This window comes from Pezoporus occidentalis, unplaced genomic scaffold (assembly GCF_034315485.1).
Source record: "Pezoporus occidentalis ecotype Australia unplaced genomic scaffold, CSIRO_AGI_Poc_V1 ctg11, whole genome shotgun sequence".
Classification (NCBI taxonomy): domain Eukaryota; kingdom Metazoa; phylum Chordata; class Aves; order Psittaciformes; family Psittacidae; genus Pezoporus; species Pezoporus occidentalis.
In genome coordinates, this window is record NW_026912886.1 from 11318299 (window position 1) to 11335038 (window position 16740).

The 16740-nt window shown below is 42.2% G+C and overlaps 1 protein-coding gene across 21 annotated transcripts in view; it reads right to left on the minus strand.

Annotated features, from left to right (window-relative positions):
- AKAP13 (A-kinase anchoring protein 13) overlaps positions 1–16740 on the minus strand; it is a 216828-nt gene that overhangs the window by 44684 nt on the left and 155404 nt on the right. For 14 of the 21 annotated variants that reach the window (XM_062630927.1, XM_062630889.1, XM_062630917.1 and 11 more), the window contains 5 exons: positions 11612–11958; positions 8478–8531; positions 5668–5730; positions 3337–3520; positions 2042–2150 (listed from right to left, as the gene is read on the minus strand). In XM_062630927.1, the coding sequence (XP_062486911.1) occupies positions 2042–2150; positions 3337–3520; positions 5668–5730; positions 8478–8531; positions 11612–11958 (757 nt within the window). The remainder of the gene's footprint in view (positions 1–2041; positions 2151–3336; positions 3521–5667; positions 5731–8477; positions 8532–11611; positions 11959–16740) is intronic. The other 7 variants (XM_062630996.1, XM_062631036.1, XM_062630898.1 and 4 more) reach the window with 4 other exon arrangements.

Consider the following 16740-nt stretch of genomic DNA (forward strand, 5'->3'; position numbering starts at 1 on the left):
TGCAACAATGCTCCACACTGGAAATTTGCTATTCCAAAGCCGAAAGCAGTCTTCCGAGCACTCCAGCCAACAGCTCTTGTGACCTCTCTCTATAAAATGCTGAAGGATTAACAGTTGTGAATGGCCACAGCAGCTCTTGGAACATCTGAGACATCAGATGGAGCGCAGGCTAGAAACTCGGTCTTGGAAGTAGCTCCTGCCTCAGTTCATATGACAATAAACAGGGAAAACAAGAGAAAGCCCTCTGTGTGTTTGTTAATTTGGATTTAGTTTTTGAAGCCTTTGTGCAGAACATGCTGCTTTCTTCTCATTCAGACCCGTTTGGTTTTGAACACCTACCACAAAATTATGCAAGTTTTCCTAGAATTCACCTCCATGAAATCAAGGATTTATTCTTGCGTATCTCTCAAGTATTCTGTTGTGATAATATCAGTGTCAAACCTAGATGATACAAGGGAATTTCTACAAAACCTTCCTGTAAAAGGCACTAAGCTGCTTCACATGTATTATGGTCACATCTCAAGTAACTTTACTCCTCTTTGAAATCAACTGAGGAAGAATCAAGTGATGTACTGATGAATTCAGGAAAGTGTCAGAGTTGGGAAGAGTCCATGACCTGTGAAAAGACTCAGGGTTGGGAAGAGCAATCTTTTTGGTTGCTCACATCAACCGCCTGAAATTCATTACTTTTCAGAAACAACATTCCTGTAAAACTGAGGCCCTTCTGCGGAGTCACAAATTAACAACTGAGAAAATAAAGCTCACAGAAGCATTAGTAACTTTTAACTTCAGTGTCCAAAACTCGGACACATCCACCTCAAAGCAACAGACTAAACCTGGTATTTCTTTCGCAGCCTCTCTGGAATCTTACTACATCCGTTCCTTCTCTCTCTTCACGACCATCATGGCTAGGCCATCTCTAGAAGACGGGCTCATCAAACCTGTCTACCACCCGCTCAGGCCTCGTGGGCATTTTAACATGAGTCAAAGAAGAGAGAAGTGGAAAGACAGGAGGTTGTCCAATTCCAAGAGGGAGCTGCAAATCCTCCCCTGTCATAAGCCCCACCACAGGCCTGAAGGGAAGTCTCAAGGGAGAGGGAGATGAACCTCAGCTGACCAAGCTCTCTCAGCCACCAACAGCCCATTTGCTGGGAGATAGCCAAGTTATTCACAGTGTTTGGTTACCAATGGCAATAAATTGGTTGCTTAACAGAAGTAATAATGAACGTCTTCAGCTCAGTGAGCAAAGCCACTCCACAGAGCAGGAGCCGGCCTTTCCATGGGACAGATCTGCCCGTGCTTTGGTTACCGTTGCTGAGGAGCACATCCGTTAGGCCACATGCTTATTAATCACAGAAGAACGATGGCAAAGGATGTTAAAACTTCTCCTACAAAGCATAATCTCTGTGAGCTTCCTCCTGAATGAATAAAACGCCCTTCTTAACAGCGCCTTTCCCTTGTTCAGCTTTGCAAGGAAGAAGTATGTTAATAAAGAGGAAAAGATCAGAGACCATCACTGATTGACAAGAGCGATCTAAAATGTCAATACCATTTCTGGCTCGCAATTAACATAATGAAAGATGTGTAACATGGTCCTTCTAAGCACATCCAGCTGCAGCCTTCTGAATGACTTTTTCAGCTGCAAGAATCCATTCAGTGATGCTGCTGAATTCACTGCAATAAGTGAATTCTTGTTATTGCCTCAATTAAGCTAAACTGAAAAAATTTCACCTCATCACCATTTCTTCAGAAATGAGATTTGATAAATTACACCCAACTGCCCCAAAACATTTAACTCAAAATAAACAGCAACAAAATCCCCCCAAGGAGAACAAGGATTCGCAAGTTTCCATGTTCTCAACGTTCAGAAGAATCTAAACTGAGTTCTGCCCTTCCACCCACAATTCCATGCAGCAGTGAAAAATTCCATGTAATATAGGAAAGCAAGAGCAGGTACTAGCAAATTCTGCCTTGGGAAGGTAGCAAGAGATACTTAATAATACAGATGAGAGAATGGATAAGGAAAAACTGTGTTACTCACTGTCCAGCACTGGTTTACTAATTGACATTAGAGACATAGATTTGGTCAGTGGAGATGAAACAGCAGAAGAGCAGAAATTAAATCCTTGTGGCGGTGATGTCTGATGCATCTGCAGAACAGAAAACAACCACAGTGAGCAAATATGTGAAGAACAGCAGCACCATCCCCACTTCAGATCAGTGCTCCCATTTACTGAAATTCTGACTTTGAAACAGGGGAAAATGTCAGTGATCCCATTTAACAGGTGAAAAATGCAAGGATCATGGAAAATATGAACAGTGCCACACAGGTAAAATGCAACATTTTAAGTGTAAGATAACTATTTATGCAAGAAATGGTGAGCCTCTGGCTGCTTGATCTTCTTGCAAGGTATTACAAGATGGATATCGTTAACTGTCCGACGGCTGCTAGAATTACTGCTGTGATTCCAGTTCCTCAGTATAACTGGATTGTGGTAACAAATCTGATGCTTAGCTGTGTGTTCTCCAAAAAAGCCATTCCTCAAAGCAAGAGAACACATGAAAGTCATGACATGATAGCTCTACAGGCTGGATCTTGTAGGACCTGTTCACTGCCTTGATGTACAGCAGTGATTTTATGAGGTAAACGGCCTGGCTGGCTAATGATTCTGGCATGAGCCCAGAAAATACTATGGCTGAAACTTCAAACTCAGAAATGCAGGGTATTTATAGTGTTTAAGACTGTAATTGTTTCATTAATATAAAAAGCAGAGACTCTCATAGTACTGTGGCACACCTATAACTATCACAGACTTCCACTCCAGAAAGACCACTCTTAATATTCTTAATACACAATTAAAATTTTGCTTAACTGTTGCTTATTCTAATGGGCCTTTTGATTTTGGTTATGACTCTGAAAGGAAAAAAAATAAAAATCTTTATTTTCCTCCTACACTATGAAAATAAACCTGAAAACTTCAGCAGACAAATTACTACTTGGTAGTCCATGTGCATTTCAGGACTGCAAAAGGGAGTGTAAGCATTAATTGCTGTAGCCTTACAACACCTCTGATTGATGGTATCCCTACATCTATACTAAAATGTTCATAACTTTTCCACAATTATTCATGCAATCAGGGGAAGAAAACCCTAAGACTTTTGCCCATCAACCATGCTGCCCCAGAGAACCAAGCAGCAAATTTAACACAGTGGAAATTCTTCCATGTTAGAGATGGAAAATTTTAATACTATATATATATATAGGATGGAAGCCTTCACTTGGGAAAACTTGAGGTTGTTTTATCTAGATATCCAGCAATAGCTAGACAGCCTTACCTGGTGATCGTATTCTCTCATTTCTCCTTGCTCGAGCTCTTCAGTGAGCAAGACCAGGGACCCACACTGGTTGCTAGCAAGCGGACTCCGTCTGAGGTCTTTGGAGCTCAGAGAAGCTGCCTCCAGGTTTGTAGAGGGCTTCTTGCTCTCACCAGAGTCTCCAGCAAGGCCTTCTAGGCTGTAACTGAAGAGAAAGCATGGTGGTTAGATGCTGACATACTCTTAGGTACCAGTGTCTTTCAGCACCTTCAAGCATAGAACACAAGGCAGTCGCTAACTGAACTGTGCAGGGATACGCTGATTTTATTCCTCAGCATGTTACTTTTTTAATGACCAGGCGCAGACAGCAGTGGAGGGGTTCCTGGTTTTCAGACCAAACAGCAACATCTTTGCACCTCTAATAAGACACAATAGTTGCTTGAACAACTGTTCATACTCGTGTGGTCAGCAGCCCTTCCTACTGGTTCTTTTCACCTTCTGGAGCACAGGAAAATCTAGAAACACCTTAAGATTTCTGTAGTTCCACATAGTCTCTTAACTAGCTTTTACTAGGCTCTCCCTTGGAATAAAGTCACTCAAATTAAACTACCTTGTATTAGCATGGTGCTGCCTGTCCTGGACCAGCACCCAACGTTCACCTCTGCAGACACATCCTCCAGATCTGTTTAGCGCTTGCCACTGCACAAAGCTTTGGCGCTGACAATGTCCTTCTTTCTGCCAAAGCTGGTTTCTTTCTGCTGCTAGACAAGCAACCTCTACAGAAAGAGGTTAATATATTCTCTTCTCACCCACACAAAACACCCCCTCTTTCGCACATGGCTATTTCAATTTGATATATCTTCTTGACATTATCTTCGCTTCTACCCCTTCTGCTCCTTATCCCCAAGCACTAATAAGCCCACTGCAATGCCAGTCTGGATTAAAGAGCAAGTGTCACAGATACACCTCCTGGCACACTAGCACAGCTCCATGGCTAATGTTTGATTTGATGCTCCCAAAGTCCTGCTCGTTTGAAGCAAGACCTAACCTGGATATATATCTCCACCTGAGGCTAACCATGACATCTCAGTGGCCAACAACCTGGCATTTAAACAAATGAAAGGGAAAAAACACTATAAACTGTACAGATTATTTAAAAAAAAACAAAAGAGCTTTAACTTCAGGTAGACTTGCATAGTGGTGATTAATGTTCTGGATTCCTTTAGAAGCATCAAGTGGCTGATCATCTATGCAAAAATTGCAATAAACCTTGAATAAGAAGATTTAGTAATTTTTTCATGGTAATTAGAGAGAAAGAAAACTAGTTGAGGCATTTACAATTTAATCTGCTTTAGCAGATTAAACTGTAAAGAAGATTTTGACTCAACAATGTATATCAATAGCAGGCATTATAAAGTTTATTCTAAAACACCTGCAGAGAGAAGTCAGTCCCATTTCTACTTATTATTTATGGCAGAAGAGTATTATTTTCCTTGCAACCCAAGATGTTAACAGCGATGTTACACAGTACAGAAAAACCATCATGCTGTTTGTTGTGACACAAACAGCTCGAAACTGCAAATATCAGCCATTAAAATAGTTGTCAGTGGGTGATACTGATCTGTAACTTGTATATACAGATCAAACATAATTAAATATGTAATAGGGACAGATTAATTTCTTAATATCTAGTCTTCAGAAAAAGACTTTAATAATAGCTCTACCCACAGCCAGCAAGAACTGCCAGAGGAAAGCTATAAAGCTATGAAATCTGGGACGCTGGCTTCCAGGCAGCATCAGATGGAGATCTGACTTGCAAGCACCAATCTCAGCTCAGGGACTTTCTACAGAAGAGAAATTGTCATCTGTGGCTGTGAGATTGGGTTTTCACAGCAAGATTTACATGATGAGCCTCTTTGAAGAAAAAACTGGATCTTTCAATTTACAAAGAGCAAGTCTGTATGAACTCAAATCCTTTATGAGATCCATCCAGAACAAAGCGGCACTGAATCACATTAACTCTTCTTTTGATTCTTTGGCTGTCACCATTATCATTATGATCATTGCTGTGGAAAAAAAAACATGCCTTAAAATCATCACGGAACAGAGCAGCTCAAACCAACAATGCAGCTTCTTTAATGCTCGAGGCCAACAAAAAGCAGCCACCACCTTCACCTGCAGCCCAGTTCCAAAGACCCATTCCCAGGTCTAAGTGCCGGAAAAGCAGACGAAGCAAACAAACACGTGCACGCTTCAGCCAGAGCAGCAGTGGAAAAGGCGACGCACGCAAAGCTGACGGCAGGGTGTTTGCAGTGCTCCTTTGCTGCTGCTGCACATTGATTTATACTGTACCTTCTACAAGTAAAGTCAGGACCCATGGCAATGAACTGTACGCCAGAGGGACACCAGCTCAAACTAGGAACATCAAAAGAGGCAAAGAAAGGAAAAGGGCTGTGATTATTGGATTGCTATGGAATAGGGGAGTGTTAAAAGACTCTCACTCTTGCATATCTTAAAAAAACCCAAACTCATAAATAATGCAGAAACTAGGACATATTTCTGGCTGCCACAACACACCAGTGTGCCCCAAATGACCAAGGTTACCACCAACTGGGTAGCAGGCCAGCCCATGCTTCCCCCAAACTGACTCCCTCAGTGAAGATACAATCTACCGGAGAAACTGCTCCTTGTGGGGAGAGAAGTTTTGGGGGAAAACAAGGCTGAAATGCACCCAAACCAATTTTGCAAAAGTAATCGCATGCATCCATTGTGTTAGTAATGATTAGCATTCTTCTGGGACCTGTCATCCCCAGATCAGAGAAAGAATCCCTTAGATAGATTTAATCAAGTCCCCTCCATACAAGTATTAATAACCTGAGGCTACACTAGGGAAAAATAAGGAGAGAGCTACATTCTTAAGTGCTACACAGCAGATATGTGCAAGAAGAAAAAAAACAGGCTTGTCTTCCTGCTAGCTTGGGATTAAATCAAGTCCTCAAATAGTACTTTGACTAGGAAACCTTTCAGCACCCACACCCCAAAGAATCCCAAGTTGCATCTTGAAAGATACCAGAAATGTAAATATAGGATGCAAATAGTTTGGTGGTTAATTTAAATACTGCTTTTGTTATTTTTTTTTCCCTTTGCCAGTTTGTGGCCCAATTGCAGGTCTCGCAGACATGGATAAATCAATCTTCTTGTCAGCTATCACATATAAAGGATCCCTAAATCCTGGAAAAGCTATCCAGGAAACATATGTTGTCTGAAGGGAATTTTGCATCAGCACGTATCTACCAGAGCAGCACTGCACAAGTCCTGCTCCCAGCCCCTGGCCTGCAATCCACATGGGCAGGAGCCTATGAAAAGGGAAGAACAAGCATAAGCACCCCATGGCCACAACTTGTGAATGCCCGAAGCCTCAGAGGGCACAGAGGAAGGTTTAAAGCCACTGACTGCATCACCTCATACCAAGTCCTCATACAGTTTCCACTCAAAGTCCAACACTGGAAACATTCAGGAAGGGTTTAACAGTTTGTTTTCAACAGTGGGATTCAGATAATTGCTACCTGCTTTGTTAAGGATGTTAACTGGGTGAGGATGCACCTGAAGTACCTGTGCTTTGCACCCCAAAGCTCCAGGTGTGCTGCACCAATAGCTCTCAGCACAGTACCACAAGCCTTCTTGATGAAGACGTACCTTCCTGTGACATGCCAGTATTTCCAAGTACTTCATCATCATCCAACTAAACCATCAATCAGGGCATGCAAAAAACCCCCTTTACAGGAGATCACTTGTGGAGGGGTGGATGAGCTATTACATACGTCAGCCTTGTGGGAGAGCATAAACTGTTGGAATTCCTTTCAGGCTGTTGCTCTGCAACTGGGGTTAAAGAGGATTATACCAAAACAGTTGGGAGGCCAGAAAAATAGAGAGGATGCTATGAAAGAATTACCACACATTTCAGATATGATGAGGTATTTTAGGTTGCCTGTGTAAGACTGTAAGCTCAGTGTTTCAAGATATGACGACTCTGAGTACTAACACAGCTCCTACAGAGGAGCCTGAAAAGGCAACGGGTAAAAAGATGTTCATCTGCATGAGGTGAGAACAAGAGCACTTCCTCCAGAGCACGGAGTGATGCAAATAAAGTGGCTTCATAGAAGTAAAAAAGGATGCTATTTCTTGTGCTTTTTTTAAACTTTTTTTTTTTTTAAGAGCCCTTTCCTGAACTGTACAGCACTGCTCATACGGCTTCATTTATGCTGATGCATGGTGAGACCCAGTGATTTCTTTGGTAATAACATAATGGCAACAACTTTTCCATATGTGGAAATATGGTAGTTTGTTTATGCATACACATAACCCCATCCCTTTCATGGGAAGTGAAATCCTGAGTTAACGTGCTCCAGGAGCAGAGGTAGAAGATGGGGGAGATGAGAAGAGGTTGAACCACTGAAGGGAAGAGGTTAAACTTCTCTTTTTTTAGCCTAAAAATGTGTAAGTGTGGATGGCCCATGTGTCTGCTATGTCAAAATTAAATGTCCTATTGTATATGTTAATGAACACCACAAAGGTTACGTGAGTGAAACTGCATATCTGTGTGACGGACGAGAAACTGAAAGTGTGCTATGCAGAAGAAAAACACAAATGGAAGTAAATGTGAAAGATGGTTATAAAAAAAATCTCTGAATTCCCCAAAACCAGCAAAAGAGCAAAATTAAAGCCATTTAATTCAAGCAGCTTCAGATCTGCAGAGTGTTCTCCAACTCGGAGATCGTGCCTGATGCATCCCCTCCCAAGGGAACCCTCCCGCAAGTCTTGGCAGGAGTCTCTGATATGCTTTAAATCTGAATTACACCCAGGTAATACTTGTAAGTAAATGATTATTTTAACACAACTCCAAATCTTACACATGGCAAAGGCCAACAAAATGATGTCTAAGATTTCTCCACATTATTAACATAACATATCCTGGGGAAAATGGCTTGAGCATTTGCTCTGTGGGTCAGAAATGCTGCCCTGGGTCAGACTGGAGAGGGAAAGCAACCAAGAGGGATGCACAGCTCTAACGCCAACGCTTCCAGGGGTACTACTACAGGTTTACTATGGAGTTAGTAGACATTCGTACATGAAACAGTTAGTCACGTTAATTGGCTTTGTACCTTCTCCTATGAATGGGAGGCTTCTTTATACCATCCCCCAGAACTCGCATTGAACTGAAAATGAATCATGGAGAGTGGTCAGCAGCTTGAATGGAAAAAAATGAACACACGACAGCTGAAGGAATAATATCTCCAACACACAAACAGCAGAGGGAATGGATGCACAGGGAAAACGAAATCAGATACTAAAGGGAATAATGAGTTTTTCTTCCTCTCTCTTTTACAAATAAATCTAGGGTTTGGTTGGTTTTTTTTTTGTACAGAAAGGAGGTTTCACAGGTATCGACCCTACTGCAATTTAACTGCTGCCAAAGCCAGGTCGGTTTAAAGTTGAGATAAGGACGAGTATTTGACAGAAGCTGTTCACAACCACGCTTAACACCAGCTCCAGTTCTGCAGAGCTTAATCCATCAGTGAAAAATGCCAGCATCTCTTTCCTCAGAACCAACCACAAAAACACTGCATCATTGTTGAAAGACAGGCATTGCAAATCCGCTGTGAATGTCAGGAATTAACTGAAGGATGAACATCCTTTTGTGGCAGTCCTGTTAGGTTTCTTTGTATCTTCAATAGCAAAATGTAGACACGAGGATTATCCGCGAAGTGCATTTGAAGAGAAGGGGGAAGCGGAGGGGAACTGAGCGTGTTTTCACATTTCAAGATGATTACATTTGTTCTGATCTTTTCTGTGAACATTTATGCTCATCCCTCTTACAAACATAAAACACACAACAATGGAAAAGACCAAATCCTACAAAAGACTGATTTTCTTTTTCCATAGGTTGAGTCCTGTATCAGCAGCTCCATTTAAGCCTGACTTAGTTGCCTTTGCCATAGGGGAAAAACTATAATTGGTGTGGATGGGGGCTGGACCAAGTCTTTGCTAGGGCAGAAGGCACTTCTTAGAGCTGCCACCCCATTCCTCTTCCTGGCTGTGCAGCCCAGTTCTAATCCTTGGGTTGGATTTGGTGGCAATTACACTTTATTTAGTTAACTTTCTACTCATTCAGTGAGTACAACCTGCTCACTTAGGGTGCAAAGAATTCGCCACGGGTGCCCAGAGGATGAGAGGGAGTATGGACAAAAGGTGGCAGGTGGTGGGAGCAGCACAGTCCTGTCCATCAGCAGGACAAACCTTTGCTAAGCCTTGTGCTCCGTATTACTTCACTTTAAAGGTTTATTAAAGTCAAGTTACAATGATGGGATTTCTCCTTTAAATGGAAAACTATCTACTGCATGTGAAATTAATGAATAAGCAAACACCCCGAATCTAACTGATTTGTATGAAAGGCGCTTGTTTGGGCTTCAGTTCCCCAGTATTTGTTGCTGCTCGCTAAGCAACCAGAATCATATCACAACAGCCACGTATAAAAAGAACACACCCCCCCCCCAGCCAACCCAAATTCTTTTGTAACAGAAACAAAACCAAACAGGAACCAAATCAGCACCAGAGACCCACCCAGCTTTTCGTTTTGAATTAACCTGTGACAGCCATCCTTATGTAGCAGCAGCTGCATCTAAGAGCATATGAGAACAATTACTCTTCCTTTAACTTCTTACACTTACAATGAATGTATCTTCCCATATTGGGAACAGCCTCAAAGTCTGACACAGGAGAGTTTAACCCAGCTGTTAACTGTTAGCAGTAATTGCCAGCTATGCAGTTTATTACCCTCAGAAATCTGTACAAAACAGGGCCCACACTTAAATCTCTCCAAATGAGTTTACGAGCTTACGGACTCATCCTATCACAAACCTGCATGTATACTTCTGCTGACTCTTTTGTAGCTTTAAAAAGAAAGGTAGGACTTTATGTGTTTAAATATTACCTGGGGACTAGGAATGAAGCCAAAAAAAGGTGGCAGTGGTAAACAACAACAATAATAGTGATAATAAATCTTTCACCCTATGTTAGAGGGTCCTGAATATTTCTCACCATTGGCTTTAAAATCTGAAGGGTCTATGATATTCCTTTAGTAATACCCACAGCTCCTAACACGTGAAGGATGCACATGTCTGATGGGAGGCTACTGCCTCGCACAGGACTTCCCAAATGGGTCAGTAACAATTTATTAGGAATCCGTTGCAAATGGGCAGTTTTAACTCAATACATCACCAAATGCAACAGCTCCACTTATCTCAGAAGCGGAGCCATGGCTATAAAGACAACAGCAGGCAGCCTGGAGAGTGGCACTGCACTGCACACCTCGGCTTGCAGCCCCTCTAAGCTACAGGTCTACACCAGAGGGACAGGAGGATGTGGCACCCTGACCCTGCTGAAACAACTGCCCATCCTGCTCTAAAAGCACTGCAACGCAGTAAAAACACTGGCCAAACCTCCACTGGTTTCCAAACAGGCAGGGTTTAATGTCAAACATCCATCAGCCCAGATGCTGAATGGTGCAAACTATGGCAGGGAACCTTATACCAACTACTCTATTGGTGTGCATCTTGCTTCACTTCCTCTTCCCTGCTGAGATGGCACCTTTTCTCTCCACAGTCACTTTTCCCCACACAGTCAGTGTCATCTACACACTCAAGTGGCTGTTGCACCTTTCCTTCCTATCTTCTGAAAGAACAAATGGAGGAACTTCCCTTCTGAATCTTCCTGACCACCACTGGGGACACCAGTGATGGGTTAGGTGACACTTACTGTTCAAGAGACTCTAAGGTGGACCAGTTCTGTGAAACAGGGACCACCCATCTCACCACTATGAGAAGCCTCCACACCTCATTTATACAACACTGGTGCCTGTGCTATCTCTTAATACAATCGGAGTAATCAGGGTTGTGTTTATTTTGTGATCAATGAGATTTAACACTCCAATAATTCCTTTAACAAAGCCCTTCCTAAAGAAAGGGGTAGTGACAGTTCAAAGGGAAGACTTGTCCCAGGGTAATTCCATTTTATCTGAAAAGCTCAAGCATACTGTAGGCATTAAGTACTTTAATCCTGAAAGTTAATTTAAAGAAAACATACAAACATAGGTTAGGAGACTGCCTTCACCCCTTTGAGTGATAAAGAAATAATCAGAAATGACATCCTCAGTTTTCTGTTTTATCATGCTGAGTCTAAAGCTTTGATAAATACCTATGGGTGGGTGCAAAGTAAACCAAAGCAGCCCTTCACTCACCTCCTCTGATTTATTTCTGCTTCATTGGTGGCGTTCTTCCCTGGCCCCCAGCTGTGTCGACGGAAAGGTGACAGTGGTCGCATGGAGTTTCTTAAGACGGAGGAATGAGTGGGCACATCTGTGATACTGTCCAGCTCCTCTTCCTTCTCTCCTCCCTCTGTGGCCACCATGTTAGTGCAGCTGCCATCCAGGCTATGCCTGTCCTTGGGCTGGACAAAGTTCCCCATTGGTGGGAAAGGAAGGGATGTGTCGCTGCCCAGGGATGAGTTCCTCTCCAGGGACATGGTGTCATCCGCAGAGGAACTGGAGCTGGTGACATCGCATGCAGAGTGCTCCTCTTCAGGCTGCTGTGGAAGAGAAAAAGTGAAGTAGAATCACAGACTGGTTTAAGTTGGAAGGGACCTTTCAACGTTATCTAGTCTAATCCTCTTGCCGTGGGCCTGGACATCACTTGTTAGATCAGGTTGCTCAAAGCCCTGTCCAATCCAACCTTGAATAGTTCCAATAAAGTGAACACATTTAACATGTTAAATGAATTAAAACATTTTCTATTTCACATGAGCTGAGCTATTTTCTAATTGATAGCACGAGGCAAATTAACCATCACAGAAGTGAGATGTTTTGCTCTGGTTTCAGAAGGGGATGAAATGCTTTGCAGAGCAATCTTTCAGCCCTCGAGTCCCTGGCTGCCATAACCCTGCACTCCCAGCTTGGATCCTCTGCCTGCCTTTCTCCCCAGTTCTATATGCCATCCTACACAGCAATTTTTGTGCCTTTCTGTCCATTTCTGGCTAAACCTGTTATTGTCAAGGCGGTACCAAACCGCCAGAGGTAATGGGGAACTGGGTCATCATGACTCCTGATGACAAACTCCAGCCTCTCCTGTGGTACCTGGGATGAGTCGGTAACTCTCAGCCACGAGAGCTCAAAGGCAACGTACTGTCCCACTACATCACACAGCACAAAAGGGACAATTATTCAGCAGTAGAAAACAGACAGGAAAAAAAGCCCTAAAAGCTTTAATCTCTGTCCTTCACTACTTTCCATTAAGCAGGAAGTTAATGCCAGGGTTTGCAGCATTTTTCAATTCCAACTGGAATTGTTGTTCCAGAGGCTCAGCCACTGTGTATTACATGTCTCAAGTCATACTGCCATTTGCTGGTTTAGTTTGCTCCAAAAGCAGTAAGTGGAAGCCAAACTGGTTCCCTCTGGCCAAAGGCCATATGCTGACCATACAGCCCGAGAAGAGCCTGTGCACACTCTGTGTTCCACATGGCCAGCATGAAAAAACACAAGCCCCTCTCTGACATCACCTTCAGTCTGAAATGGTGTTTGCCTCAAGGGACTGACATGGGAAGTTCCAACTTATGCTCCTGCAGAGCCCTGCACTCTATCATTTAAAATAATAATAGGGAGAATGATCCGTCAGACCACATATAATAGACTATTCAGCAAAGCCACAGCAGTTAATTGTTTTCAAATAGCAGGCTCAGTGGGTCTCAGCAGAAGCTGAGTGCTTAGGGAGCTGCAGGCTTTCAGCTCTCCTCTGGCATAAGATAGTGGGCTACCAAATCCAGTTCTGAAGGGACAGATGGACATCCAAACCCACACAGGGCTGGAGGCACAAGAGTGATGCTGCCCCACGGCATCCTCACCTCGGAGCCTGTTGCTATGGCTTCGTTCAGGCTCAGTAGTGTTAAATGCTCCAGATAGTTTTGCTTTTCTGTGCCTTTTCTGCTGGAAACACATGATAAACTAAAAGCTTTTTTGTTACACTGAATGAAAAGATGTTCAAAAACTATTCTAATCTAATACTTCAAATATAAATCCCTGTTTCAAGTTTGGCTATTTTTTATTCTTATTTCAGTTGAACAGGTACACAATCATGTCCATAAGGTGGTTTAAATAAATGCTGTCACACTATTTCCTTTCTCCCATCCACCAAAGGAAAAATGAAAAGAAAAACCCCAGCACCAACAGCACAGTACCAAAGTATAATCTACCTTTTAAACACAAAATACTGCAACATATCCCTCCAAAAGCACTCATATCATGGTAAGAACGTCAAATATTAATTATCAATTTGTGTAAATACTTTCATAGTGCACTTATACTGTAAAGTATTGGATCTGACACACATTTGAATAGGAAGAGTAGATTAAAACAAGAACGAGCTGAAACGGATGCCCTGTAAAATTTTTGATGATGTTTAGTGTTATTCAAGATAATCTGATATTTATGTGAGTCATGATGAGCACTTACTGAATTGCTTAAATCCAGACAGATTAAGTAGTCATTATTTGGATAACAGCAGAGGAAACAGTCTGCTTCACTTTCTGAAACACAGGAAAATCCTGCTACACATGAGGGCAGCACAGCAGGAGGAGAGAGGACTACCCACCAGCTGTACAGTGGAAGGATGGGAGAGTTTGGAAACATTAAACTTGGATGCAAATCTAGCAACAGGAGTGCAAAACGTCAAATTCTATAGGGAGGAATTAAGAGGAAAAAAGAGGGATTTTTATTTCCCACATGAGAATACGGCTCCAGTTTAAAATGCAGAACAAAACCTGCTTCCCTAGCAGGGAAGATTTAAGCTTTCTATTGTAAAGCGCAGTTAAAAGAGATGTAATTAGAAATGTGAAATATGTTTGGTCCATTTTAACTTTTACCTCGAGTACCAGACTGACTGCAGAACACAGTGAACAATTCCCTTGAACTTGTGGCCCATGTCTATTCCTCTAAATATATTCTGTCTTCAGTTACATGATTTTTCAGGTTTGGGGTTTTTGTTTGAAACAAAGCAAAATAGTTAATCCTGGTTTTTAACAGTTAAAGCCCAGAACTCTGTCTGCACAATGCCAAGTGTGACTGACACATCTAAGAAACATCTATATTGCAGCCACCTCTGCAAGAAATTAGCTACCTGGCCAAGTGCCAGTAAATATGCGCTGCTCTTTTAATCCTATTTGAGTAAGAAAATACCCTGTTTGCAGAATGGAAATGGTTCTCTAATGTGTTCTTTTCATACAGGAAAAAAGAAACATTACAGAAATATTTTCTTCAAGTTAGGCTTGCTGCATTGCACTTCAATGAATTCAGTCCTTAACTGTGACCATAAAACTCATGGACAAGAACCTTTACAGCATGTGCTAATGGGCATTTGCTTTGCTCTCAGAAACAATAGTTGGTGACAAACTACTAAGAAGAAATGAAATAAGGCATAAAAAGTGAGTTTTCTGAGAAAGAACATTTGTACTTGTTCAAGAATAGGGATAAGTGAAATCACTGGGATGGCGGGGGTATAAGATAACTCCAGCTAAATCCCTCCCTCTGTAGGAGGCCTTGATAAGTGGAATTAAAACGTTCTTTCACTCATTTTCATGATGACAACATTGAAAAGCTGAGACACAAATTTACTCCATCCCATGGTCTCCCATGTGACAAAGACATCAGAGGTGGTACGGTATTTAAAGAAAGGGAGAAAAAAATTAAACACTGACATCCTGAGGTTTATTTGTCATCCCATTACACTAATGGAGTCAACAGCTTTGCTTGGGTTGAATGTAGTGATAGGACAAGAGGTAATGGGTTAAAACTTAAACAGGGGAAATTCAGATTAGATATAAGGAAGAAGTTCTTTCCTGTGAGGGTGGTGAGGCACTGGAATGGGTTGCCCAAGGAAGCTGTGAATGCTCCATCCCTGGCAGTGTTCAAGGCCAGGATGGACAGAGCCTTAGGTGACATGGTCTTAGTGTGAGGCATCCCTGCCCATAGCAGGGGGTTAGAAATGGATGATCTTAAGGTCCTTTCCAACTTAAACCATTCTATGATTCTCTGATACATAATCTAGCACAGTAATTTTTTAATTCATTCGTCTATGGCTCCAGGCTCCCTAAAATTAATCTCAACAGTGGCCTTCTATTAATTACTTATCATCATTTTTGTGATCTGGATTGCAAGAGTCTTCCCTTGGTGAAAGGGAAACTCTCTTCAAACTTTTATTCCTTTGGGTCTGGTATTTTTGCATGGATGCTGGGCTTTTTGTTTGGCTTTTTAAAGAGAAACAATAATTCTGACAAAACTAAATGCGAAATATTTCTGTCTTTGTGTATTTCCTTGAGCAAACCAAAACAAAGGCAGAAATCAAACAGCATTCAAGGGGTCAAGCTGCAACCCCTTTCTTTGGCAATGATCTTTGGGCTCCTGACTTCCCGAGGGCCGTTTGTCTGAATCATTCCCCAAGAGGCACATTGAAAAACTTCCCAGTAACGCTGAATTTCAGCGGCAGGTTAAAAGTTAAGATGAGCAAAGCGTATGGGCTACACCCCAGGATGCTGCCAGATGACTGTGAGAAATGACCTTATGCAGCATTAATCATTCCAGAAGGAGGGTGTTGCAAAGGCTGCCCAGATGGAGAAGAAAAGCAGGAGGATGAGGAAAAGGGGATAAAGCACTGACGCAAGAAAAGAAACCTTCTTGCCGAAGACCTCACATTGGAAGCGATTTCTGTATTTCAGTGACAGCCTCTGAAGCCTGAAAAACTAAGTCAGGTTTTAGTGCGAAAGCTCACTGAACCCAGCAGCTCTCGTTATGCAGCTCAGCTCATGTCCTTCAGAGAAAGGAAACAGGACAGACAAGCACAGGAGATGGCAAGGAGATGGTAAGGAGAAGAGCACATGCCTAACACAAGGGACAGCTTAAGGCACCTGCAGATTTTGTGACCCCAACACCCCAGATCCTTAATGGTCCTGGGACAGAACCAGGGCTTAGAATCTCTGAATTCCAAGTAATGTTTATGGAAGCACCCTAAAGACCCTGGGCAAACAATGGCACGTTCCTCCTAATCTATTATGCAGTTAACAGAGAAGCGATTTATACGATAAAAGCCAACTTTAATAGATGAAAGGTTCAACTCTTGTTCCATACAAAATGGAAACAAGAACAGGACTAGCAATAACAATAACCAGCATGACACTGAAAGGTTTGAGATCCTCTTTTTGTTCAAAACCACGTTCTCTTCACTTCGCAATTTGGTATGAAAATTGTACTAATTCACAGGCTTATAACTAACCCACTACAACCCAGACATGCATCTTTTAATATCTTTCAGAAGTAAGCTTACATCC